At 35.1% G+C, this 27,955-nt stretch overlaps 2 protein-coding genes and 1 long non-coding RNA gene across 3 annotated transcripts; 1 reads left to right on the forward strand and 2 right to left on the reverse strand.

Annotated features, from left to right (window-relative positions):
• On the reverse strand, positions 1-27,922 carry LOC110632433 (putative B3 domain-containing protein At5g58280). Its single transcript, XM_058138520.1, has 8 exons — positions 27,783-27,922; positions 27,423-27,515; positions 27,226-27,291; positions 27,009-27,104; positions 26,852-26,910; positions 26,612-26,771; positions 26,250-26,456; positions 1-606 (listed from the first exon to the last, which is right to left on the reverse strand). The coding sequence occupies exons 2-8, from the start codon at positions 27,501-27,503 to the stop codon at positions 196-198; spliced, it is 1,080 nt and encodes a 359-aa protein (XP_057994503.1). The 5' UTR covers positions 27,504-27,515; positions 27,783-27,922; the 3' UTR covers positions 1-195.
• LOC131168901 (uncharacterized mitochondrial protein AtMg00820-like) lies at positions 14,505-16,347 on the reverse strand. Its single transcript, XM_058138521.1, has 2 exons — positions 16,148-16,347; positions 14,505-16,059 (listed from the first exon to the last, which is right to left on the reverse strand). Exons 1-2 carry the CDS (start codon positions 16,260-16,262, stop codon positions 15,866-15,868), a joined length of 309 nt encoding a protein of 102 aa, XP_057994504.1. The 5' UTR covers positions 16,263-16,347; the 3' UTR covers positions 14,505-15,865.
• Positions 16,657-24,264, forward strand: LOC110632432 (uncharacterized). The gene is made up of 3 exons (XR_002490667.2): positions 16,657-16,906; positions 19,243-19,340; positions 24,136-24,264. It is a non-coding gene; the product is annotated as an uncharacterized LOC110632432 (long non-coding RNA).
• Positions 27,923-27,955: the final 33 nt, after the last annotated feature.

The raw sequence follows: 27,955 nt of genomic DNA on the forward strand, positions 1-27,955 counted from the left end.
TACTGACTCGAAATAATTTCATCATACATAACTGTTTCAATTTCAATCCATTTTGTTCATATGGTCGCTTCATATTGGTTTGTGTATGAAGTAGGGTCATACACCTTAAGCAAGAACATCTAAAATTATTCTAAAATGTTATACAACAAAAGTAAGCAATAGCTTAAGATTGAAGGGTTTCCGCCCAAAGGTCTACTATGCTTTCTTTCTAAATAGCCTTGGAGCTGGTTTCTTTCTAGGCTTGATCGTACATTTTTCTTGCTTGTCCTTCTCATCAACTGATTTTACCTCATCGGATTTTCCAACAGATTCATCCTTGTTATTGTGCTCTCGAGGAACAAAACCATTTTCCTGGACCGAGTTTAGATCATCTGATCTTCCTCCATTGATTGCTCTGTTTCGTGATTGGGGTTTTTGATCATCTGATAACTTATCATTCTTATCTGGCTTGGCTTTCTTGGACTTGCGTGTCTGTCTGGAATGCGAATCAGTCTTCTTCTGATCTTTTGATCCTTTCTTTGCCGCTGTAGATCCTTGTTTTTCTACAATATCTGAAGAATGTGCTTGACTAGACAACAGAAAGGATGATACTCTAAATGTGTAAATCTGCAGGATAATCAAAATTCATTAATTTGAATGTTTGTACCTGAAACAATATGAACAGGCTGCCATGGATTTTTTCATATCCATATACAAACACAAGAAACATTTTTAATTCATAAGATTTGACTTGATATATATGTTCACATCCATATAAATACTTCAATTAACACCATTTTTCAACTAATGAAAGCTGATATATTGTTGAGAAAACTTGACAGACTCCATTACTTTCATTCTTTGAGCATTCAAAGCTATTTATTGTGAATCAATTGGCAAATCAACTCTCTCTTCTTTATAACCAAAGTTCTCTTGTAATTGAGTGTGTGAGTTTAATTTGTCTATCAACCTACACCTATTTAAAGGTTCCCAAGCTTGTAATTAGATTGGTTTATGAGTGACAGTGAGAGTGAGTGACACTCTTGTAAGAGGTTTCAAGCACCTTGGAAGCTTGGGATTGGAGTAGAGGCTTGTCTCTTGCCCGGTTAAAAGAGCCATTAGTGGAGTGATAATCACAAGGGTAAATTAAGGAATGGATGTAGGCGAGTGAGAGGCAAACCACTATAAAATTGAAGTGTTCGATTTTCTTCTCCCTACACTCTTTACTTACAACACTTCATTACTTATTTTTGAATGAGATTGTGCTTTAAAGTTGCTGAACTTGCATTGATTGAGTTTATTGCTTGCTCTTGAGTTGGTTATCACACCTTTGCATTTTTAATTATAATTCAAAAGCACTTTAGTCACAATTTCCCACTTGGTCAAAAGCAAGGGGCTGAAAAATGGAAAAATGATCCAATTCACCCTCTTCTTGGACCTTAACTGGGGCAATAGCCACATGTGAGGTTACATGGTTAAACTAGCTTCTTTAGGAGTTAAAATGTGGAGGTGATTAACAAATGAAGTTGATTTGTGACAATCAAAAAGTACTACATCGCTTCTAATTCTGTGTTTCATAAGAAGATAAAGCACATAGAGATAGATTGTCACTTTGTTAGACAGAAGATTGAGTCTAAATGTATTGTTACTAACTTTGTCCGTTCAAATGATCAATTAACAAACATTCTTGCTAAATCTCTTAGAGAGTCTAGGATTAATTATATTTGTAACAAGCTAGTAGCACACGATATGTACACTCCAAATTGTCACCTCTTCGATTTTGGGGAATGCTGTACTTACTACCTATTATTTGATTAATTGTATGCACTTTACTGTTTTGCAGCATAAGAGTCCTCATTCAATTCTCCATCCAATTCAAAACCCATTTCCTCTTCCGCTGCATGTATTTGGTTGTTGTACTAGTTTTGTTCACAATCTCACTATTAGAAAAGACAAATTTCAATCAAAATCCACAAAATGTGTTTTCTTAGGATACTCGTCTTAAAAAAGTCTACAAGTGCTATGATACACTCACTAATAGATACTTTATTTCAGCAGATGTAACCTTTTTCGAGGCTTCTTTAAATTTTTTCACAAGTAACAATTAATCAAACTTCCATCTTCATAATTCTTACTATTCCTACTTTTCCTAACCAAAAGACTCCTCCGCTAAGGGTTTACTCAAGATAACCTCAATCAAATCCTACTCCTTCTAACCCAATTGATGTTTATTCTCATAATACAAGTCCACACACTGGTCCTGGTGACTCATTGCCTGCTTCAATATCATCTACTCCATTTGTCGAGCCCATCACAGACAATGCTACCCTTCCCATTGCCCTTTGAAAAGATACTCGATCCTCTTGCAATCCTCATCTTATTTATAATTTATAAAGTTATCACCATCTATCTCCTTCATACCATGCTTTTGGTACTCATTTATCCATTGTCCCAATACCTAAGACTGTGGCAGAGTTATAGCTGAGAAAATGATTGCTCTTTGTCGCAAGGGTTTTGCGGTCGCCGGACGACCCTCACCGAAGTGGAAAAAAGTGAGAAGTCACAACTTTAATTTTAAGGGAAATTAAAGAAAACATTTTATTAAATTTATGAAAAGCACTTCTAAAACAGAGATCCTAGGTTCGGGGTCCGTGTACGGGCTGGGAAGGTATTAGGCACCCCACCTCATCACTCAACGAGAGCAAGCAGATTTAACGATGTGCTCTTTATAATTTAAAATTGATAATTTTAAGGTTAGAATCATGATGTTAGTCCCTGTCATTGATAAGAAGGACATTCAAATGTTTCACTATTTTGGGTTACCCCAAGAACATGAGTTAGTGGGATGACCCTTGTAACACCCCTATATGTATAGCCTGGTATATTTCACTGTTCCGGTGATCGGTGTCAATCCGAATAATTAAGGGGATTAGAACCACATTTAAGATGCCTAGAAAAGCCCTGGATGAAAATAAATAGTGATTGCCAGATAGTTAAGTATAAGTAAGAAAAATAAAGCATAAAAAGTTAAATGAGCCAAGGGTTGCAGCGATGAGTGACCTTATCGGGAAGTGACTGCAAGGTCAGTCCTAACCCTACTTTTGAACCAAAAATTGTGACGCCGCAGACCTAAGGACTATTGCAAACCTAATGGAAAAGAGAAAATCACAGAAAAGAGTTGATAAGTAGGTCAAATAATTAGGTCAGGGATTCGAAATAAATATTAAATTACTTGCAAGCTGGGTCAAACCGGCGATGGGCAATTTGGTCAATTCACTCCTGGAGGTGACTCCTGACCTAACTATCCAATAAAATCGGAGAAACGAAAATTTTGAAATCGAGAATTAAATTAAAGAACTATTGAAAAATTAAAGAAAAAGAAAAAGTAAGGAAAATTGAATTATTACCTCACTTTGGTGATATCATGAATGATGTCAAAATTAAATTTTAATTACCCAATTTTTTTGACCAAGTCAAATACACATAATTACACATAAATACATAAAAAAAAATTAAAAAGGAAAATCACTTTCTTCTCTTCCCATCAACTTGGCCGAGACCCTCCTTCACCCCATCTCCATTGATAACCTTCCATTAAAGCTTGATTCAAGCTTTTGATCCCATCAATTAACCCTAAATTGCCCAAAATTTTCTATAAAACCTTGTTATCTCAACTAGAAAAGAAGATTGAAGAAGAAAAAGAAAGGAGAAATTGAAGAATTTGGAGAATTAGAAATCAAAGTTGAGGTTAGTAAGTAAACATGAATTTTGTTATTTAATTTCTATGTTTTTAGTTCACTTAACTTAGAATTTAACTTAAAATCAAACAAAAACCATTATGGGGGACTAAAGGAAAATTTCAGCTAGCAATAAAGGGAAAGGGAAATGGAATTGCAAGAATTTGATGGAATTAAAGTGTTAATTTAGTTGAATTAAGCATGTAAACAAGATCTATGCACTTTAATTTCATTAGATTACACAATTGAGGAATTACGGTTCTTAAGCCTCTTGAAATTGAGAGAAAAATTTGAGGAAATAGTCAATTGATGCAAATGACCTTAATTGAGGTTAGAAATAGTCAATTGGGACCATTTGAGATGTGTTAGAATTGAAATGCAATTCGGATTGGTTAGGGGTCCCACTCTGGCAACTTGACCTAGGTCTCTTTCAGGGATCAAAACTGAAATTTTATCAATCCAATTGATATAAGGCTAATTGAGAATGAAAATAGACACATAATGGCACAATTTTCATTTGGAAACTATGCCCAGAAAATGACATTAACATAGTGAACAATTCGGTCAAACTCGATTGTTGTGCACTGCTACTGTACTAAAATGACCAAATAAATAGAGTTTGTTCATTTAGCCATAACTTGATTTATACAAGTTCAAATGACCTGATTTTTATGGCATTTGAAAAGTATGACATAACACTACAACTTTCATGAAGAATACCAACTCAAATTTTGCTCATAATTAAGTGAAATTGTCACCCAAAGTTAGTGGTTCATAACTGCCAGAACCAATTAGGTGCCAAAAAATTCTGGGTAACATCAATCTGGCCAGCCTTATTCAAATGACCATATCTTGGGCTACAAAACTCCAAATGGAGTGATTCAAAAAGGGAATTAAAGATAAGACAATAAGGAACAACTTTAATGAAGGATACTTAGCCAAATTCTCACAGTAGCAAGCCAATGGAATAGTGTAATGCAGGGCACAAAAACTAAAAATTTGAAATTGTAATTAGGAGACCTAATGAATTGAAGGGGTAATCAAAACCAACAAATTAGGCGCCCAAAATGTGGTATGTGGATGTAATTGAAATTTCAATACCTATTAAGTATAAGAAAGTCAACATTTTGACATTGATAGTAACCCCAAAATACAAATTTTAAATAACGTTAATTTAAGCATATTAGGACTAAAAATAAGTATATGTAAATTTATTATTGAATTTATTATAAGTTGTGATACTGAAACACTACAAATTGTGTATTTCAGTTGAAAAGAATATAGAGAAAAGAAAGAAAACATCGAGTCAAGGCCTAGAGGCGACTCGCACGAGGTTTGTGCACAACATAGAATTTTTCTGTAAATTTTCTTTGGCAAATTATTTGAATGAATAAATTGTAACTTATTTGTATTGGAAATTGTGATTTAATGGAACAATATGCTTTTGACCTAAATTATTGGAAAATTTAGTGGTATGTGATGAATTGCAAATAAATGTTTAGAAAATTGTTAAGATAGTTTTGAAACCACAGTGTCATGACCATACATCTGAATTTCTCACTAGCATAACTAGTGGGAGGAAATAGTTTTGAATTCCCTCTCTAGCTGAAATATTGAGGTGTGTGCCAGTAGAAGAAGAAATTTGAATGGGTACCCATAGTTTGAGCTAGCTAGCCTTGGTGTGTCTCATAAGCCTCGGTGTGTCTCATAAGCCTCTGGCTATTGAGATAAACACTATATTGATGGCATGATATGACTATGTGTTTTTATAAAATTTGTTTTGTGACTTTTGAAATGAAAATGCTTTGATTAAAATTTAAAATCATGTTTTGCATCTATTTATTGACTTCATCATCATAATTGGATATTTGTGATTTAATTATGCATAAAGGAGTATTTTTAGTATGTTGTGCACCACTGAGTCATTGTACTCAGTGATGACTTTTTATTGCTATCGCAGGTGGAGAGACTAGTAAAGTAGCTGAGTGAGCTGCTGAGGATCATAGTACTACCTTTGGATCTTTTGTCGAGTTTTACATTATACCCTTATTGTATATCTTTATTTTGATGTAAATGATTGTATGTACATTGTAAATTGATCTTGAGCAATTTATACAGGAACTGTAATAATATTATTTTTGGATTTTCTGCTGTAAATTTATACTGATGGATGTAAATTAATTTTTCTTTAATGGAATATGAATGAAATTATTTAGCATGATTTTTGAAAATATTTGAGTTGAAAATTGACTTAAATTGTGGAGTTTGGGAAAAATTGTGATGAATTGAGCTATGATGGTAGTTGATTTTAGTGAAGTGCATAAATTGGAAGTGTTTTCTACAGGTGAAAATTTTTTGTTTTTCTCAATTACAGCCGGCACTCTGCCGAAATTTTTCCAAAATTTACGGAAAAATTAAAATGGACAAAAATTTTACATAACTTTTAAACTTCAATTAAATGTTTTTAATATCTGCTAGAAATGCTCACCACTTTCAAAAAGTAAGAAAATTATTTTAAAATCCCTTGTAGTGTATTTAATGGGTTATCGGTAGACGGAGTCAGTAATTTATTAGGCATACTACAAGGTCATGTTATGCCTTACAGAGGGATAAGGTGTGACAACCCCAAAGTGAATTGATATCGTGTTTATTTTATTTGTTATGTATTTGTTAAGTTCCTCCCTCCTCAAATTAGGACTCTAATTCCGAAGAGTTGTTATTCGGTCCCTAAAGATTCATAACAAGTGAGGAGGACTCTTAGCTTACCCATTATGTACCTGATCATTAGCATTCAAATAACCGAGGGTGTAGTGTGTGTGATGGGTGTATAAGAACTGATATGAGTATAGATCCTCCTACATCTTAATTAGGACTCTAATTCAAAAAGGATGCGTTAATGGAAACTTAGAGAGTTTCCTTCCTTAATGAGGACTCTCAGTTAATGAAGGGAGATCTCATCATCGGCATAAAATCTCTACTTATATCGTTTCCTATTAAAATTTTTTGATGTTTTATTTAACTAAGCAGAACTGAAGGGAGGATTCCCTTTTAATAATATAAGTATGAGGACCTCAAGAAGGACTCTCCACCGAGGCTTAATATAAGATTCAGGGTTTTTGGAGGGGCTCTCCTGCGAATCATTTATTAACACATGTAAAAATTTATCGGGGCTGACGAGGAAAGGACTCTTTCCTGATCTCCCCAATTTCATACAAAATGATTTTATTAGAATTCTAAATTGCAGGGTTTAAGGAAATGACTCTTCCGATCCCTCCAATTTGACATCAAACACTTTGTAAAATATAAAACTACAGGGGTTTCAGGAAAGGACTCTCTCCTGATCTCCTTATTTTGAAAAGTGAATCTAAAAGTTGTGAATGTTGATCCGAACTCTTCGTCGATCTTCCGCATAATTCCTCAATCTCTTTGCTATCTGAACTCCTTTGTTTCCATCCCTATAGCTTATTGTCAGAACTTTTTCATTCCAGGTTTCGTGTCTTATGATCTGGGTTTGTCTTCATTGTCCGATCTTATAGCTTATCGTCCGAGCTTGCCTCGATTTTTGATCTCATAATTTACTTGTCCGAGCTAATCTCAATTTTCGACCTCACAACTCATCCGAACCTTTTACATCGATCTAGAATACATATATTTTCCTAATTATTTTCCTTATTTGGATCGGAATTTTCAAATCGTTACTTTTATCCATGCTCCTTACGGTATTTACAGGGTATTAGTGACTCGAACTTTCACTCTCATATGAAATAAAAAGAATTAAAAGTAATGATAACTATAAGACTTGCGAATGATAGGAGGCCAAAGATAATATTTATGACACAAGTCAAACTTGATACGACCCTATTCTGAAAACTCAGTGTGACAAGGCACCTTAAAAATACTTACGTCATGAACACAAACTAGCGATATTTAGAAAGTAACAAGTTAAACACTTACCTATAGAGAGCTGAAACAATGGATGAATCAATACCAATGCTCTGCGAACTCTGGAGCTCCTAAGGCTGAGATGACAGAGTGACTTTGAGCTGTCGAAGGAGATGACAATGAGGTCTTAGTGACGAACTACGATTGGACTTTCAAGATGGTGCACGATTGCTAAGGGTATGGAATGCAAGACCTGTAGCTTTAGTGACAAGATCCTTTAGAAAACTTATTTCTAAAGTCTTTAGGAATTTCAAGAGCTTCAGAATGAAGGGCAATAAAACTATATTGAAATTCAGAGGTTTCCTGACGATAATCATTATCCCCTCTACAGTATTGTATGCAGGTATTTATAGAGAATGGGTACTCAAAATAGAGGGTCAGGATTGTAGCAGAAAGAGATGGAGGGCTCGAATTTAAAAGAACGTGATCCGATGTCTTAGAATTAAAGAGAATCAAGATTGAGGGTCGGGATTTGGTTCAGAATCTCTATCCTTTCATTCTTTAATCCAACGATTAGGGGTCTTGCCTTACAAAATAGATCCAAGGGCTGGAAACAAAAAGTGGCGAATCTATTATTTACTTTTGATCTGAGGGCCTCAAATCCATCCTTACAATTATGATCAACGGTGTAAGTTGAGATGTACTGGGCTACTTTAACCGTTCGAAATCCTTGCAAATGAAATGGGTGGTGAGAGCTAAATCGTACCCAAAATGCTTTAACTGACTTGGATCTGACGGTAGGGGAATTATTCTTATGAATTAAAAGTGATTTGACTCTCCGAGCTCTCCAATCTCTATAATTCATTCCTCGGTCTAACCGACCATTCATTGTGATTAACTTATCTAAGGCTTGTTATTCTGATCTCTATCCAGTCTTTTCTTGCTTCCCGATCTCTTCCTATTCCTTGATTCTTTCCCTTCTCTCCTCTGTATCCGACCTGTATTAGTCAATATAATAAATTCTTCAATTACCGATGAGCCGTTTCGAATTCTGTAGGCATTAAATGTCAAGGCCCTATATATATGCGGGAGGGGAGCCTGTCATTTTTACACTTACACTCTTCTCTCTCTAGCTAATTTCCCCATGCGCTACTTCTCCGCTTCTAACTTTTTCGACAAGAATTCTCATCATGACAATTGCTTCAATCTTTTTCTCGATCATTTTCTTTGCCCATCACCTGAAAATGGAGGACTCCGGCGATCAGAGAATTATGAGAGTGTCATCCAATGACGGCGAGAAAACCGAAGTAATTTACCGATCAAGGTCCAAAACAACTACCATACCAGTCTCCAATTGATTTATCAGTATGATCTGCAGACCGATCTCGAACAAGGGGACCGCTAATTTTAATCTTAATGTCGATGACCGCCTCTTGAAGTTCATTTGGCTCCTAACCATGTTAGGGGTCCCAATTGAGGCTCGATTCTGGTCGATGACATTAACGATAACATCGAGCTTTCCATAGTCTTTACCATAGTTGACGAGAGCTACCCTCCCGATCTCCACATATCTCTTAAATGGCTTTTTGAGATCAGGGGTGACCGGAACTATGAAAGCAAGATAGGTAAAATGTTGTGTAGGGACATTTGTAATTACTGATCTTGAGAGATCGCCCAAATGATGTAATATGATTCTTTGAAAATGAAATAAAGTCTTATTTATTCAAAATTGATTCAATTTATTCTTCTTTTTATTATTGCATTGATTATTTTTTCGATCTCTGATAACTGTCTGATCTGATCCCTCATCGAATCCCCATCCTACCACTCCCTTTGACTTAAAACCTTATTCTATTGGATATATGGTCGATCCCTGTTAGTCGATCTTACTTGCCCGATCTCCTTGCTATGCTTTTGAAATTTTCCTTTGTTGCGTCATTGAAACGATCAGATCCCACTAACCAATGCATCACCTAGGACCTTGTGAGCATTCAATGCTCGGATGAGTATAAATAGGAGAGAGGGGGGGGGGGGGGTTTGGCGGGGTGGTTAGCCATTTACATACTTATGTTGTTTTCTGATTCTCTGCTCATCCCAAATTTCCTTGAAGGCTTTTCTCAAGTTCTTGATTTCTTCGATGCCAATTCATTATCATGTAATAGTTTTAATCTTCTTTTGATCATTTTGTCTCTGTTATCTAAAAATGAGTGGCACCGACGATCAGAGAGTTATAAGCTCGCTTTCCGTTCCCGTTTCTTGGTCTTTCAATGGAGGTGATGAGGTTGAACCGAGCAGGTGACCTAAAGCCATTAGGGCTATCGTTCTGACCACTAGTCAACCTATAGGGCCAAACCAGCAAGCCTTGATCATAAGGAGAGAGCCTCCCATAGTAAATAAGCTCATCTCAGTTCTGGGGATGTCCGATCTCGAGTTAATAAGCCAGGAGTTCAACCTTCCACCCGACTCCTTCAAACTCATTCGATGTCATGAGGACTTTCGCGCAGATCACTACTTTGACGAGGTCAATATAATTGTGGTATATGAGGAACAATTGAAAGTCGAGCAGTGGTTTTTTCTGGAGTTTTTTTACATGGACGTCTTGAAGTATACCCGGGTTTGCGTCACCCAAGTACATCCGAACTCGTGGCGAACCCTGATGGCTTTTAAAAGATTATGCCGAGCTAAAGGACTCAAACCCATGGCGAAGGTCTTCACCGAACTGCATAAGCTTGTTCAACGAATGACGACAAGTTCTGATTTTTTCAGGCAAAACCACGCTGTGGATTGTTCATCGATCTCCCCTCTTCGCTTAAAAATTAGAAAGATCGGTTCTTCAAACTTCAAAGCAAAAACCCCTGTGGCTTCGAGGGGATTCCCCGAAGTTGAAATTATTTGGCCAATAAGCCGGAGAGAAGAGTCGTGCTGACTGATGTCGAGAGCGCCATGGTGAAGGAGCTCAAAAGCTAGGCAAACTCTTGTAAATATTCATGCTTAGATGTGATCATGGCCGAACTCAAGTGGTGGTTGATGAGTGTGATTGCTCATGAGAACATCCAGCTGCAACTTTCTAATCTGGGTCCCGAGACAGGTAAAACCTGAATTTTTAATCTCTTAGTCCCTGGTGATCTCACTAATCCCGTTTTTCTATGTAGGCATTATTGGAAATGAGGCAGCGAGGGAAGCTCGAAAGCAGAATAAAGAGCTCAGCAGGAAGGTATTAGAAATGAAGAGATCTGAAGCTCAAAAGAGAGCCAAAACTGAAGATACGAGCTCGGAGGTTCTAATCTAAGATCAATCTATCCCAGAGGGGCAAATCCTTACCGTGGAGCCTCCCACCCCATCTGAAACTTCTCCCCAACCTCTGATCACTTCGGCTTCAGAGGACGAATCCTCAGGACAGGGAGCTTCGTCTGGACGACCTCTTTCACAAGCCGCTAGAATACTACTCTAATCATTGGAGAAGAACAAATCGATGCGAGGCAATCTTGATTTGGCAAAAATAGTGAGCGCCACTATCTGTTTCTCTGAGGATCAAACCAGAATGGGTCCTGAAAATATTGATGATCTTCTCAGCCTTTCAATGAGCTTGAGTTCGAAAGCAATGGCGACCCAGCACGCGGTCAGAGAGAAGGTTTATCTTATGAAGAGGGAGATGTCGAGGTTGTCTCAAAACATAGCGTCAATGCAGAACCAACTCTCTGCCGCAAATGCCCGGGTCGTCGAGCTGAAAGAACAAACGAAGTCTTACAAGGAAAAGGTAGCCTGGCTAGAAAAGGAGCTTGACGATGTCCGGGTTAAGTTCTTCGAAGAGATTCAAGGGAAGGATGAGGAGGCTCTAACGAAAGAAGCTGGGGCTCATGTGAAAGCTCATAGTGATCTCCTTACCGAGCTTGTCAAACGTTATCCTGACGAGGACTTCGCCTGGCTCAAGGAACTTGCTCTGGGTGCTGAAGCTGAAAGTGAGGGCGAACAAGAGAGAGAAGAGGGAGTAAATGTTGAAGATGTAACTGAAGAGTAGGCTAGGGAAGATCCTCCTGTCGAATGACTTGTGTTTTTTATTTCCTGGGATGAATTTTATAAGTTCTTTTTTTTTTGTGATTATATATTAGTAAGATCGGAAAATATTAAATTAAGTATGGATGAGTATTGAATCAACTCCCACTTGATCGGATAAGCTCGGACACAGAACTTAAGATTGGTTATTAATCGTGAAACAACTGTTTAAAGGGATCGGATAAATTTAATCGCAAGTGCGAGATCGAAAAGCCTTGTGACCGAGAACTGATTAAAACTTGGATGCATATATAAAAATGATTTGAGAATAGGTCTTAGTCTGAATTTGATGAGTTCAGGACCGCTTATTAAATATCAGTTAAAACATTAACTTGGTTAAACACTTGAACAATTCGAGCGAGGTAACTGATCACAAGACGTCTCGGAATTTGGAATCTTGAACGTGAGGAGATCGAAAAACAAAATACAAAATCAGATGGTCCAAAAATTAATCAAAACGAGTCAGGGAGATCGGAAAACACTTGGTTTGAGCGCACTTTGAAGTTTATCATTTATCTGGGAGGTTACTAGCTCAAAGAAAATGACCTGGGGTTGGATAACTAGTTGAGATAGATCAAACGCCTACTAGGGGGATCAACATAATTGCAATTATTCGAATTATGATTTTAAAGATTGATCAAAATACGGTGTCTACACTTTTCATGATAATAGTACTTGGGAGATAGTTCCATTACCACATGGTAAAACAAAAGTTGGATGTCGTTGGGTTTTCACAATTATGGTAGGACCAAGTGGAAAGATTGGTCACCTTAAAGTTCGATTGGTTGCCAAAGGGTACACTCTAGTATTTGGCCTTAATTATGGAGATACCTTTTCTCTTATGGCAAAAATTACATACGTTCGCCTCCTTATTTCTATGGTAGCCATGTTTCATTGGCCTCTTCATCAATTAGATATCAAAAATGCCTAATTACATGAAGAACTTGCTAAAGAAGTTAATATGGAGCAACCACCAAGATTTGTTACTCAAGGGAAGTTTAAATTAGTGTGTCAATTGCATCTATCCTTTATAGTCTTAAGCATTCACCAAGTGCATGGTTTGGTCGCTTCAATATTGTTGTCCAATAATTTTGCATGCTTCGAAGTGAAGCAAATCACTCAATGCTTTACAAACATTCTTTTAGCAAACATATCTTCTTGATAGTTTGTATTAATGACATTGTCACAACAAGTGACGATCATGAGGGTATTGTTCAACTTAAACAGCATCTCACCAATCATTTCCAAACAAAAGACTTGGGGAAACTAAAATACTTCCTATGCATTAAAGTGGCACAATCTAGTAATGGTATTATCATTTCACAAAGAAATTATGCATTAGATATATTGGAAGAAATCGGTATGCTAGATTACAAACATTATACTCCTATGAATCCAAATGTTAAGCTTGTGCCTGGACGGGGGAGCTACTAAAAGACCCTAGTTGATGTGAAAGATTTGTTGGCAAGCTTAACTACCTTACAATCACATAACTTGACATCTCTTTAGCAGTAAGTGATATTAGCTAATTTCTTCAAGTCCCTTGTAATAGTCATTGGAATGTAGTAATTCACATTCTCAAGTATATCAAGGGTGCCTCAAGACAAGGTTTGTTATATTAGGACAAGGGACATGCCCAGATTGTTGGATATTCTAATGCAAACTGGGCAGGACCTCCTTCAAATAAACGATCTACTTCAAGGTATTGTATTTTAATAAGAAGGAATCTAATATCCCAAAAATGCAAAAAGCAACTTTTATGGTTAAATCAAGTGCGGAAACAAAATATAGGGCTATGGCCTTGTCCACGTGTGAGCTTATATGGTTAAAGCAGCTTTTTTAAGGAGTTAAAATGTGAAAGAGATGAACAAATGAAACTGATTTGTGACAATCAAACAGCACTACATATCAATTCTAATCAAGTGTTGCATTAGAGGATGAAGTACATAGAGATAGATTCTCACTTTATAAGACAAATGATCGAGTCTATATGTATTGCTACTAGTTTTATTAGTTCAAATGACCAGTTAGCAGACATTCTTACTAAATCTCTTTGAGGGTCTAGGATTGGTTATATTTATAACAAGCTAATAGCATATGATATGCACAAAGATAAATGCTTGTAATTATGCCTACAGTCATGCATTAGATTAGGAAGATAATTTTTGTCTACAAATTATTTCCTACTTTAGATTATATAGTTTAGTATTTATGCCTCCAATGGAATAATTAAGTTAATAATTCCACAAGATCCCTTTTTCTTCTTTATTTCTCTAAATTTTTCATGCCTTTATAATAAACAATATGCAAGTAGTGCATAAATCGATCTTTAGAAACCTAAGCTAAGGTTATAAAATATGAGGAACCAATTCATTAATTTTAATCACACATGTTTTGACCTTACTAAAAAAAGAAAGTCAAATAATTCAACTCAATGAAGTTTCAATTATAAACTCGTTGAACTCTCAAAATAACCATGCTCAACTTACTAATGACAATAATAAGCACATGATATGGCCTAGATAACATGTATAAGTTGCATCCAACATTGGCAAATTAAACACTCATGCAACAAATACCCTTTATTTGGCTAGTTTATATCTCCAAAGACATTTATCCAGAAAATAACATATTGACATGATTTGGTATAATAAAGAATGGAAAGAAAATAAGAAACAAGTTGTAAATGAGTGTTGTGAAAATATTTTATCACATTTCTTAAAGAAGGATTACAACATATTTATACAATTGTGATCCTAACTAAGAAGGAAAGTAATCCTATAATTAAGCAAATATATCTACAATGCTATAAGTTAGGGATACAAATAAATATACAAAGTTGACATTCCATAACACGCCCCTAAAAGTTGGAGCATTGATGTTAATCATGCTCAACTTGCTACAAATGTAGTCAACTCGAGCTTCATTTAGAGTTTTTGTAAAAATATTTCCCAATTGCTCTCCTGTTTTGACATGCCCTATTGAGACAACCTTCGGTCGAATCTTCTCTAGAATAAAGTGACAGTCAATCTCGATATGTTTATTTCACTCATAATACACAAGATTAGAAGCAATATGGAGAGCTACTTAATTATCACACCATAATTTTGCTAGTAATAGAACATTAAGACTAACCTCATCCAGTAACTGAAGCACCTACATTACTTCAGATACTGATTGTGTCATAGCCCGATATTCTGATTCAGTACTTGAACGAGAAACTACAATCTGTTTCTTATTCCACAACACCAAGTTTCCTCCAACAAAAACATAATACCCTATTGTTGATCTCCTGTCAATCTTTGATTCTGCCCAATCTACATCTGAAAAACACTTAACATTTAAATGACCATTATTACTATACAAAAGACCATGACTCGGAGCACCTTTCAAATAGCACAATATCTGTCCCAAAGCTTCCCACTGAGTAATAGTAGAGAAAGACATAAACTGACTCACAACACTAACAGAGTAAGCAAATATCTGAACGAGTCACTATCAAATAATTTAGCTTTCCAACCAATCTCTTATACCTCTCAGGATCATCAAATAGCTCACTATCTCCTGCTGTAAGCTGAACATTAGGAGTGATTGGTGCACTACATGGTTTAGCACCTAATTTTCCAGTCTCTGCCAATGAATCAAGGACATACTTTCTTTGAGACAAGAAAATGCCTTTCTTACATCTTGAAACTTCAATGCCCAAAAAATATTCAACAAACCCAAATCTTTCGTTTGAAATTGAGTTTGAAGAAATGACTTAAGTGATGAAATGCCAGCAGAGTCATTTCCAATAATGATAATGTCATCAACATATACCACAAGTAAGATTAGACCACTTTCAGAATGCTTAAAAAATACAGAATGATTAGAATTGCTCTTTTGCATACCAAACTATTGTACCACATCAATAAATCTTCCAAACCAAGCTCGAGGATTTTGTTTCAAATCATAAAGAGATTTGCGAAGCCTGCAACTTTGCCCGACTCCACCTGAGCAATAAACCTAGGTGGTTGCTCCATATGTACCTCTTTTTGAAGATTACCATAAAGAAAAGCATTCTTGATATTCAACTAGAATAAGGGCCAATCATATATAGCTGTTAAAGAAATGAACAAGCGAACAGAAGCAAGTTTAGCTACAGGTGAAAAAGTATCAGAGTAATCAACTCCATAGGTCTGAGCATATCCTTTTGCCACAAGACGAGCTTTTAACTAAGCCACAGATCCATTGGGATTCACTTTTACTGTGAACACCCATTTACAACCTACAACCTTCTTTCCGATAGGTAGAGATACCAAGTACCATGTACCATTAGTCTCTAGAGCCTCCATCTCCTCTCTCATAGCATCACACCAACCGGGATGGGATAATGCCTCACTAACAGTTTTGGGAATATGGATAGAATCTAAAAAAATAACAAAATACTGAGAATAAGAAGACAACTAATTGTAAAAAAATAAAAGATGAAATAGGATAAGTACATGTGCATTTACCTTTACAAAGAGCAATTGGTAAATCAATATCGGAATCAAGACTAGAAGCAAGAACTAGATCTCCCAACAAAAAAGCCAGTAGAGAGTTTGAGTCTGAGTTTTGGATCTCTTCCATCCTCCTTGTAACGTTCTGAATTTCTGAGCTCTGAACAGTACTATTTTTAGTCCATGAATAGTACTATTCAAAGCCAGTTTGAGGACTAAAAATGAAATGAAAGTAAATTGAAATAAACAGTATAAAAATCAAAGTGACCATCGGGTTATGGATTTAAATGTCATTATCGAAAAAGATAAACTATAACCCGATGAGGGGCATTTTGGTCATTTCACTTTTAGAGTTGGATTTTGACCTAAATATCAATTAAAATGTGTGAAATTAAAATGTTAAAAATGAATTAAAAATATGAAGTGTGTATGTGAAATAAATTGGGACATGGATGGAATTAAGTGAAATGTTATAATAATAATAATCATAATTATAATTAAATTTTAATACATAAAGATAATTAATATATAAAAGACAAAATACATTTAATTAGTGTCTATCTTCTTTTTCTTCTATCTAAACTAGCCGAACCACCTAGCTTCTCCTCTTCCTCCATTTTTCTTCCATTTCCAAGCTTCATTTTCTTGATATTCTTCCATAAATCACCTAGCTCCTAAAGTAAAAGCTTGTAATTTGGTCTTGATAAGAAGATTGGTAGCAAAAGGAAGTGAGGAAATTGAAGTTTTGGAAATTAGAAAAATCTCTCAAGTGAGGTAAGTGCAATTTAACCTTGAATTAGTTGTTTGATTCTTGAAAATAAGTTGAATTGAGTTGAAATTGTAAAGAAAATTAAAGAAACTATGCATGAATGTTGAGAGTGAAATTCAGCCAACCTTAATGGGGTGATGGTTTGATATGTTTGATGAATTTAAACTTGCCTATGGGTATTGATGAATGTGTATATATGAATTGTGAGTTGAATTGTATGAAATTTGCATGAAATTAAAAAGAAAGGGAAATTAGGGTTTTGGAAATTTTGGGGATTTTGTGCTATGGTATGAAATTGATGTTCTTGTGGTCAAATATTAACCAATAGATGTGTATTGATTATGAAATGAAGTTGGTTGGTGAGATGAGTTAATAATTTGGAAGTGTGCTTGATGTGCAGGAATTCTGAACCCTTGAGTCCAGTAGGTTTGAATGAGTATAAGTTGAGCTACATAGCTCCAATTAGTGTGAGGCCAATTGGAGATGAAACCTAAGACATAATGATTGAAATGTTATGAATGAAGCTTGCCCAGAAACTAACCATAAGTTGCCCTAAATTAGGCTTGAATCTAAAATGACACATTATAAACCTGTAGAAATGACCATATGAATAGTATTTAGTAATTTAAGCATAATTCACACTAGGGAACTCCAATTGACCTGATTCTTGAATCTATAGAATTCTGAAACATAGAAGAACATTTTTCATGAAGATTAGGAAACCTAGTTTTGACCCTAACTCAACTAAATTGCTAGGCAAATTTAGTCCATCAGACTTGCCCTGGACTAAACATGAACCTGAAAATCCTGAACTTTAGGGTATCCGACCAGTTGTGGCAAAAATGTCATAACTTGAGCTACAAAACTGCAAATACAGCGATTCTAAAGCCAAAATGCTCATAACACATAGAACTACAATTTTTCTGCTTTGACCAGAACCCAAATCCTAAAGCAACTTAGGGAAATTGTTAGGAAAAGTTATAAATTCCCAACCTAGAATCCCTGCACTAGAACCATTTTGCCATTTGACCTCAGAACAATAATTAGACCATAACTTCCACTAGAAAATTTCAATTGAGATGAATCAAAATGATTTGAAAACCTAAGAATTAGGGTTACAACTTTGGTTTAGAAACCTTACTCAAATTTTGGGTGTAAGACCCTTAAATATTAATTGTAAAACTGACCTGAAATCCTGGAGTTATAGGATTCAGGAGTCCAAGTTGGTTAATTAGCCATAACTTACCCTACACAACTTCAAATTTAGTGATTCTTGAACCTGTGTAACCATGAGACACAGGAGAATAACTCATATGAAGAACACCAAGCTAAATTATGACTGTAACTTGTCCAATTAGCTTGATAAAAATTGAGTTCCAGAATCTGCCCTGTTCTAGAACAGTATTGGTCACTGGACCAGGACTTGGTAAATTGATCATAACTAGAGCTACATAATTTCAAATTGACTGATTCAAAAAGGAAATTAAAGCTAAGACATTAAAGAATAATTTTCATGAAGAAAGTGTAGTCAAATTTCTACTATAGCTTGGCCTAATATAGGAGTAAAATCAAGATGCGAATTCTGGAATTTATGAAGTACCCCTAAAATGACTTGAAATATGATTAGTAATTAATACCAATGACTTAATAAACATGAATGTGATTTGAATATGTATTTGGGACTCATGTTCCCAATGTGATTAGAACAAAATTACTATGAAGCATGAATATAACATGTGATGAAATTATGTGACTTATGAATACTTAAGAATATTAATTGCCCATGTATGCTTAAACATGTGTACATGGGGTGGATAGATTGGCATGCCAAGAAAGGTTGTGTTTAGCAGTACTGCATATGGCCTTGTGCCATTCTGTTATCATGGCTTTTATGCCATTCTATTGATTATGGCTTCTAGCCATTTTGTTGATTATGGCTTCTAGCCATTCTGTTGCATTCTATTGTATGCGGCTTTATGCTCGATTGCTATTATGGCTTTTTAACCATTCTGTTGCATATCTGGTTGACATTATGTGTCCCATGGTATGACGGCCCGAGGCACAGATGTGTCCAGTGCTAGTGATACCCGTTTATCTAGTCCAATCAGTCTATTATAGATTACTTGGGCATTGAAATGAGTTGAAGAAAATTTGATGACAAATAAATGAACCAATTATTTCTAAAGATCAACAAAGTGAGCATGATTTAAATATTTATTAAAAATATATCCTTTATGATGATACAAACATGAATTAATTATTTTTATTTGTTTAGTTTACTGTTACTTTATTATTACACTACTAAGTAATATGCTTAGCGCATTGGTTTATCCACGCGTAGGTATTGGAGATAAAGCTCAGTAGATAGTGGATTGGGATTTTAGACTACAGATCTGCAGAAGTATAAGTTGTGTCACCTCCTCACAGCAGTGCATTTTGGTAGGACTCACATAAGCCATATTAGTTTATTTTTGTACATTGTAATTAAGCATTAATTTTGCACTGTAAATTATGAATTTATGTAATTAATTTGTACATAACGTATATTAATGAATTTGATAAATTCCATGGTTGAATGAGTTTGAATTTGATATGGATCAAACGAGAAAATGTTTAGAAAATTTTGATACGAATGAGATTATGATTTTGAAATATTGGGATGATGATGAGAAAATGAGATTGATATGAAAATTATTTTAAACAGGTGATTATATTAACAGGTCAAATATTAATAAAACAGGGGAAATTCCCCACTCCAAAATATTGAGTTTTAAAATACAATGACATTGAAATTAATAATGAATAAAGTAAGATAAGATAAGGTGCTCTGGCACAGAATGTAACATTCCTTGCTCGACTACACTGTAGATCGGGTAAGGGGTGTTACACTCCTGGGAAAGGTCCTAGAATAAACATGATGAATTGGTGGTTTAGGCTAAACTAATACTGAGGCTGAAGGATCAGATGATGGGAGAGGACTAGACATAGTATATATTAAGAGATTATCCTCCTCCTCCTGACTCTCATACACAAATGATTGAGGAAAAAATGAGGTAAACTCAAAAAATGTAACATTAGCTAATACAAGATATTTATTGAGAGTAGGAGAAAAACACCAATACCCTTTTTGACGACAAGAGTATTTAAGAAAGACATACTTGAGAGACTTGAGATCCAATTTAGTAACATGCGGACGAACTTCACGAATAAAATAAGTGCACCCAAAGATACAAGATTCAATGGGAAACAGAGACTTAGATGGAAATAACACATTATAAGGAATGTCACCGTGAAAGACAGATGATGACATACTGTTAATCAAAAAACAAGTCGTGGAAACTGCATCAACCCAAAAATATTTAGGTACCTTCATTTGGAAAAAAAAGTGTTCTGGCTACTTCTAGAAGGTGACGATTCTTTCTTTCGACAACTCTATTTTGAGGAGTATCAACACAAGAGGTCTGATGGAGAATACCATTCTGTGACATATAATTCTGAAAACTGTTGGAAAGGTATTCTTTTGCATTATCACTTCTCAAGGTATGAACAAATGCATTAAAATGTGTTTTGATTTCAGCACAGAAGGCACAAAAGATAGAAAATAACTCTGAACAATTTTTCATTAAAAATAACCAAGTAACACGAGAATAGTTATCAACAAAGGTAACAAAATACTTAAATCCAATTTTAGAAATGACACAACATTGACCCCATACATCGAATAATGAACTAACTCAAAAGGAAACGAAGCTGTTTATTAACTTGAGACATCAGTAGGTAAACGACAGTGTTTGGCAAATTGACATGACTCACAATTTAAAAATAACAAAGACTGAAACTATGGACATAGCTTCTTCATGATAGATAGGGAATGATGGCCCAGCCGACAATGAACTTTGAGAGGACTTAAGGCACTGGAGCATGTAAGAGATCTCGGCACTTGCTTGTCAACGATGTATAAGCCCCCAGACTCATACCCTTTATCAATAATCTGCTTCGTCGTAAGATTCTAAAAGAGACAATGATCGGGAAAAAATGAGACACAACAATTAAGGGTACGAGTAAGTTGACTAATAGAGAGTAAGTTAAAAGCAAATTTAGGTAAGCATAAAATTGAAGACACATAGATTGAGGGTGATATATTGGCTACATCAGTATCCATGACACAAAATTTGGACCCATTAGCTAAAGTGATGTAAGAAGAGGAGTAATGAGGTTGAAATTAAGACAAAAGACTAGAGTTGTCTGTCATGTGGTCTGTAGCCCTAGAATCATTGACCCACTTTAAAGAAGATAACACAAGGCATGTAATGGAATTACCTAACTCATAAATAGCAGCAGGTGGTGAATTAGTGGGCTTTAGTGATGCCTGATATTGAGAGAATTGTGCATATTCTTCAGCAGAAACTAAAATAGTTTTTTTAGAAGGAGGAACTATGGTAGACTCCTCGGTTGCTATATTCGCCATTTAAATCCGCTTCTTCTTATTCTGAAGCTGTGGGCATATTCTTTTTGTATGCCCTGGCTAATGGCAATAATAGCACACAATGCCCCCTGAGTCACGATTATGGGCAACTCCCCCACTTCGCTGATTACCCCTATTGCTATTGAACCCTCCTCTGTTTCCTCCTCTATTGCCCTGCCACTCACTATCACTGCGACCAACCAAGGCACTATTAATGCACTAGGGAGGTTGGGAATATTTTGTACGAAGTACTCTAGTGAAAGTGTCATGCAGAGAAGAAATTTAAGAACCAGAAAGAATTTGAGATTTGGCAGTCTCAAACTCTAGAGGAAGACTTGCAAGAAAACTCATCATAGTCATTTGCTCCCTTTGAGCCTACTAGACTTTCACATCAGAATTAAATAGCATTAATACATTCAGTTCCTCATAAACTCGCTTAAAATTCATAAAATAAGCCGTAAGAGACCTATCTTGCTTTTCTGCTCTATAGAATGCCTTGCACACTTCATAAGTATGAGAAATATTTCATTTGCTTGAGTACAAAAATTCTAAATATCCATCATGTCTTTAACAAAATCATAGTGATTAATTAAACTAATTACCTCCCTGCTAGTGGAATTTTGAATCTGTAGGAACAACTGAACATCTTCCCTCATCCAAGTCTGCTTTATATTGTCATTAGGAGGATCTTTGGTAAGGTGATCATCCTTATCAATAATTCACAAATAAATACGAACGGTCTTACTCCCCTCCAAATAATTGGAACCATTAGGTTTTTGCTCCGTGATTTTGGTCATCATAGGAATTATATCAGCAATCACATTTTGAGTATCTGCCATTCTAAGAAACTTAACACAACCAATTTTTCAAGGAGCAAATTACCCAAAATTTTTTCAAAACTACCAAGATGCACACCAAATCACAGAAAGCAATATCAAAACAAATGTGAGATGACTCAGAAACAAGACAACATGCTAGGGTTGTCAAAAAATAATGGAAATAGTACCGTTTTGAACCTCCAAACCACAAAAGGCATAAGAATCAAGGAGCTACACACCAAGTAACTTATCCTAATCCAAGAAGAGGCTGTCAAGAGTGCTCAAAAAAGAAACGAACAGTGACCGAATGGCGCATGTGTTCTAACACGCCGACATGTGAAACTACGTTAATCCTTCTGTCTGTGCATGCGGCTCAGGCATGGCTCCACTAGTGACCAGACCTCCGAGAAGCTGGTCTCCGACGACCCAGCTAGTGTTTAGGGTGGGAGGTGAGACAAGATGGTCACACCCTTGATGGTGACCCAATTCTCCAACAGCCAAAAACATAGAGAAAAATAAAAAAGAGAAAAAAAAAAAAAAGAAACAGAAATTTCCTTCACAATAGCACAGCGGATGCGTGGTGGTCCCATAACCCACAGGTCCCTAGATCGAACCAAGCTCTGATACCATGTTATGAAAATATTTTCTCATATTTCTCAAAGAAGGATTACAACATATTTATACAATTATAATCCTAACTAAGAAGCAAAGTAATCCCTAAAACAAGAAGCACAAAGTAGTCCAGAGACTTACACGGCCTAACCCATGTAGTGCCACACGGGCCGTGTAAAATGCACCAGACAAGACTTCCAATTCGACCTGGATTCTGCTGCACTTGTTCCGAATAAACTTCTAAGGCTTTTGGGACTTTGAAACAAGACCTTTAAGTACCTTATATAAATATTAAAAGACAAAAACAAGCAAAACAACAATTCACTTTACTTTCAACCCTAGTTTTCCAAGCAACTTGGAGAGAGTCTGCATCAAAGTTTAAGGAGAAGGATTCTCAGCTAAAATTTCAAAAGTTCAAGGCTGCAGATCTTCGTTCTAGATTCTTTTGTTCTATTTCCTCATATTATTTTATGTTTTTTTATTTTAATTTTATTATATTTGTTAAACTCACCATGAGTGAGTAGTTTATTTAATCATAGGGTTAAGGAAGTAACACTCTCAAATTTTGTTATGGATCTATACTAAAGTTATTTAATAAATCTGAGTTTTGTTTTTTGATTCAATCTTTTGTATTCTTAATGCATACTATATATGGATACCCACTTAGTTATGATATAAGATACTAATTAAAGAACTAAAAGGTGAAGATTGGCATTGAAAATCAGGATTTTGAACTTAAAAAATTTAATCTGGAGATAGACAGAAATCCTTTATGGAGTTTCATAATTAATCAAAGGGTTTAAAGGGTTTTAATTAAGATTGATCATTGTGCAAGTAGGGTTTAGGTTAATTAAAATATATCTTAGGTGCCTTGAGAGAGGACTTAATATATTTTAGTATTAATTTCCATAAAAGTAACAATTCTCAATTTGTTGAATAGGTAAGGTTAAACCCATAATAAGGTTGAAGTGTAAAATCCTAATTCTGAAATTGTTTTCATAAATTGCTTTCTAAGTTTAAGTTTATTATTTTGCCTTCTTTTATTCTCAACAGCTAGTTTAATTTAAATCTCTTTCATCGTATTCGGTAGTCTAAACAATCAAAATTATTGTCTAGTTTGGTATTCACCAATTTCTCGTGAGAACGATAATCTATTCACTACTATATTATTTATTCACGATCCGTGCACTTGCGGAGTTGTAAACTAATAAATAAGTTTTTGACACTGTTGTCAAGAATTTAGTGATTTGAGCAATAAAAAATTTAGCTAATTTAGACATTTATATTTTTGTTTATTTAATTTACTTATTTTGCTTTTGTTTTTTTTTTCTTTTTTCAGGCTCTCTGTTTAGTTTATGATCAAAACCAAACTTGAAGATGGGTTGCTTGAATTGAATCCTAAGATAGACAAGACTCTTAGAGCCATCAAGAGTGAGAGGAGACAACAATAAACAAAACCAGAAGTTATTGAAACTCCACTATGGTCACAACAATGTGCCAAAGCCCTTGAAGGATTATGGAGCCACAACTATCCAAGAATTCCAATCTAATGTCACACAAAGCCGTAAAATGCATCGACAAGACTTCCAATTTGACTCGATTCTCACTGCACTCGTTCCGAACAAACTTTTAAGGCTTTTGGGGCTATGAAATAAGACTTTTAAGTACCTAATATAAATACTAGAAAACAGAAACAAGCAAAACAATAATTTGCTTTACTTTCAACCCTAATTTTCTAAGCAACTTCGAGAGAGTCTGCATCAAAGCTCAAGGAGAAGATTCTCAGCTTAAGTTCCAAAAGTCCAAGGCTGCAGATCTTCGTTCTAGGTTCTTTTGTTCTATTTCCTCGTATTTTATGTTCTTTTATTTTAATTTTATTATGTTTGTTAAACTCACCATAAGTGAGTAGTTTATTTAATTCTAGGATTAGAAAAGTAGTACACTCAAATTCTGTTATAGATCTATACTAAAGTTATTTAATAAATCTGAGTTTTGCTCTTTGATTCAATCTTCTGTGTTCTTAATGCATGCTATGTATTGGTACCCACTTATTTATGATATATGATACTAACTAAAGAACTGAAAGGTGAAGATTAATATTGAAAATTAGGATTTTGAACCTAGAAAATCTAACCTAGAAATAGGCTGAAATCCTTTGTGGAGTTTCACAATTAATCAAAGATTTTAAAGGATTTTAATTAAGATTGATCGCTACGAAAATAGAGTTTACGTTAATTAAAATACATCTTAAGTGCCTTGAGAGAGGACTTAAGATATCATATGATTAATTTCCATCAAGGTAACAATTCTCAATTTATTGAATAGGTAAGGTTAAATTCATAATAAGATTGAAGTGTAAAATCCCAATTCTTGAATTATTTTGGTAAATTGCTTTGTAAGTTTAAGCTTACTGTTTTGCCTTTTTTTTATTCTCAACAGCTTTAGTTAGTTTAAATTAGTTTAATTTAAACCTCTTTCATCATATTCAGTAGTCTAAACAGTCAAAGTTGCTGTCTAACTTGGTATTCACCAATTCCTCAGGAGAATGATACTTTATTCACTTCTACATTATTTGTTCATTACGGAATTCTAAATCAGTAAACAATAGAGAGATAATACATCATAAGAGTATGTATATGTTAGTAGATTATGTTTCAGAATATTAGCTAGTGACATAAAGAGAATGTTGATAAGTTACATAATCACAGGGCATATTAGTAGGAAACTATAAAGAGATGGGAATCCCTGAAAAATGTGCCCAAAAGTCTTAGCGATTGATGTGAGGAAAATAAGTCTACTTCCATTTCTATTAGCAGACAGAGAGAGAATACGTCATAAGAGTATGTAAATGTTAGTAGATTAGGTTTCAGAATGTTAGCTAGTGACATAAAAAGAATGTTGATAAGTGACATAATCACAGGGCACATTAGTAGGAAATTATAAAGAGATGGGAATCCTTGAAAAATATGCCCAAAAGATCAATTGTAAAGGGAATGAGAAGTATTTTAATTTTATAATAAAAGTGATAACTTAACTGCCAATCTGTTGTCATGTGGCTAACTCATACGCCGATAAGTTTTTTTGGTAGTATTAAAAAGGTAAGATCAAGGCTTAACATGTATCCAAAGACATACTCGGGTTACAATCAATCCCATTAGGAGAAGTCAAAATATGAATTCTCCATTTACATGCCTCCCCCACAACCTACCTACCAATTCTCCATTATCATCCATCAATTGTTGATTAACTTATAAATTCCAGTACCAGTTTAGGATTATACAATTTAATGAAACTGTGATATATGGATTTCTTAATACAAGGAAAACTTCTGCTTCTTGTGGAAGAACTGGTTTCATAACTTTCATCTGTCTTAAACTAATTTCAGCTTATTGGGTAAAAAAAGAAAATGAAAAATTAAAAGAAAAAAAAAAGTTAAGAATATTTAAAACTTACCTTAAATCTGTCCGACTCTACCAATTCAAACACCACTGCATCACCATCATCTAGTTTATGATCCAATGCAAATCCCCTCCACCCGCCGCTAAGCCCATTCCTTTTGCCAAGGTATTTAGCGTCATATGCTGAGCCATTTTCATCTTCTAGTATCATATCCAAGTCCTCTTTTGGTAGGTGATTCTTGCAAAATTGAGTAGGAAGGCCCTAAAATTTAAAGCAAAATGAGTAATTTGACATGTCAAGCCCAAAATAATACATTTCCTTTTATCTAAATTCTGAAACAGGTGGTTTCAGTGAACAAAAGTGGGCTAATTTATGAGCACTATCCTTGAAACAAAAATTTCCTTGTTTTAACTTACCAACCAGAAACAGCTATAAACATGAGACCGAACCATTGATTTGACAAAAGACGGGTTTCCAGATTGTAGGCTACTTTGGAATTCTTCTGCAACTCTAAGTGCTCGAGCCCGATCTTCATAAGAAGCAAGTTTGACTTCTTCCAATGGCCTTGCAACATAGCTGAAGAATCTTGGGCGTTAATAGTTTACTGTAGAGAAAAGAACAATGTTATGTATAATTGGCAAGAAAACCTTCTTCACCTTCCCCATGATGAGCTAAATCTTGACCTCTTCCGCAAGGGTGGAAGGTCGATGTCCATCTGGAAGAAGCAAGAGAAATTACTTACAATAAGAAACAGAATATACTCAACTCAACCAAACCTTAAATCCCAAATCAATCAGAGTCATCGATACCTACATCATCACTATAAGAGGTAACCGCATTTCGTGCTCGAGAAGAGCGTCTTGGCTCAAATGACGCAGAATTCTCTGGTTTTGGTTTTGGAAGGCGTTGCTGAACAGTTTAAAAACAGGGTAAAAAAGAAATCACATATGAAATCAAGAAATTAATGGGGTTTTTTTTTCCTTGTATTTCCAATAATTCAGATGATAGACCAGGAGTCAATGAAGTTCACCTTGGACTTCTTCTCAGGGCTAGTGAGCTTGGAGAGACTCTTGGAAATGTTCAAAATTCCCAAGTCCTTCCGAATACAAGAAAAGCATATCACAGGAAAAAAAATATTTCAAAAATTCTTGCTTACCCATAAAACCCAAAAGAAAAAGAATGGTAAAACAAGCTAGAAATGAAAAAGAAATGGGTTCAGGTGGGCACCTCGAAGCGCTTTTTATTTTCTTCAAGGCGCTGCTTGCGAGCTTCTTCATAAGTGCTGGGGCTAGCATCGTCCGCCGCCATCTTAGAACAGTACTAAATGGCAAAATTTACAATCATTTTTAGGTATTTTCTTAGATATTCACTCATCATTGTAACTTCAAACGGGATTTAAATAACAGATTCCAGAGATTACAGGTGTAAAAACAGTACTCACAACTCAGTAGTGCGAAATAAATCGCAAATTTCAACCCAAAATACCAACAAATTTAAAGAAGAAGAAGAATGAGAAACCATTTTTATAGAGAAAGAAGCCAAACGAATAGATCAGAAACGCTAAAAAAGTTAGTATAAGAGACTTACCGATAGAGAAGATAGAATTCCTGGGAGTGAAAGAAGCTGCGCTTCTACTACCACCACCACCCAGCTACTGCTAAAATATTTCGTTTTTCTTTTTTCCTTTTGTGCAATTCGCGCTTAGTTGAATTTCGAAATGTTCTTTTTTTTGGAAGAATTATTATATAAATTCTTTATTT

Source organism: Hevea brasiliensis, chromosome 16 (genome assembly GCF_030052815.1).
Source record: "Hevea brasiliensis isolate MT/VB/25A 57/8 chromosome 16, ASM3005281v1, whole genome shotgun sequence".
Classification (NCBI taxonomy): domain Eukaryota; kingdom Viridiplantae; phylum Streptophyta; class Magnoliopsida; order Malpighiales; family Euphorbiaceae; genus Hevea; species Hevea brasiliensis.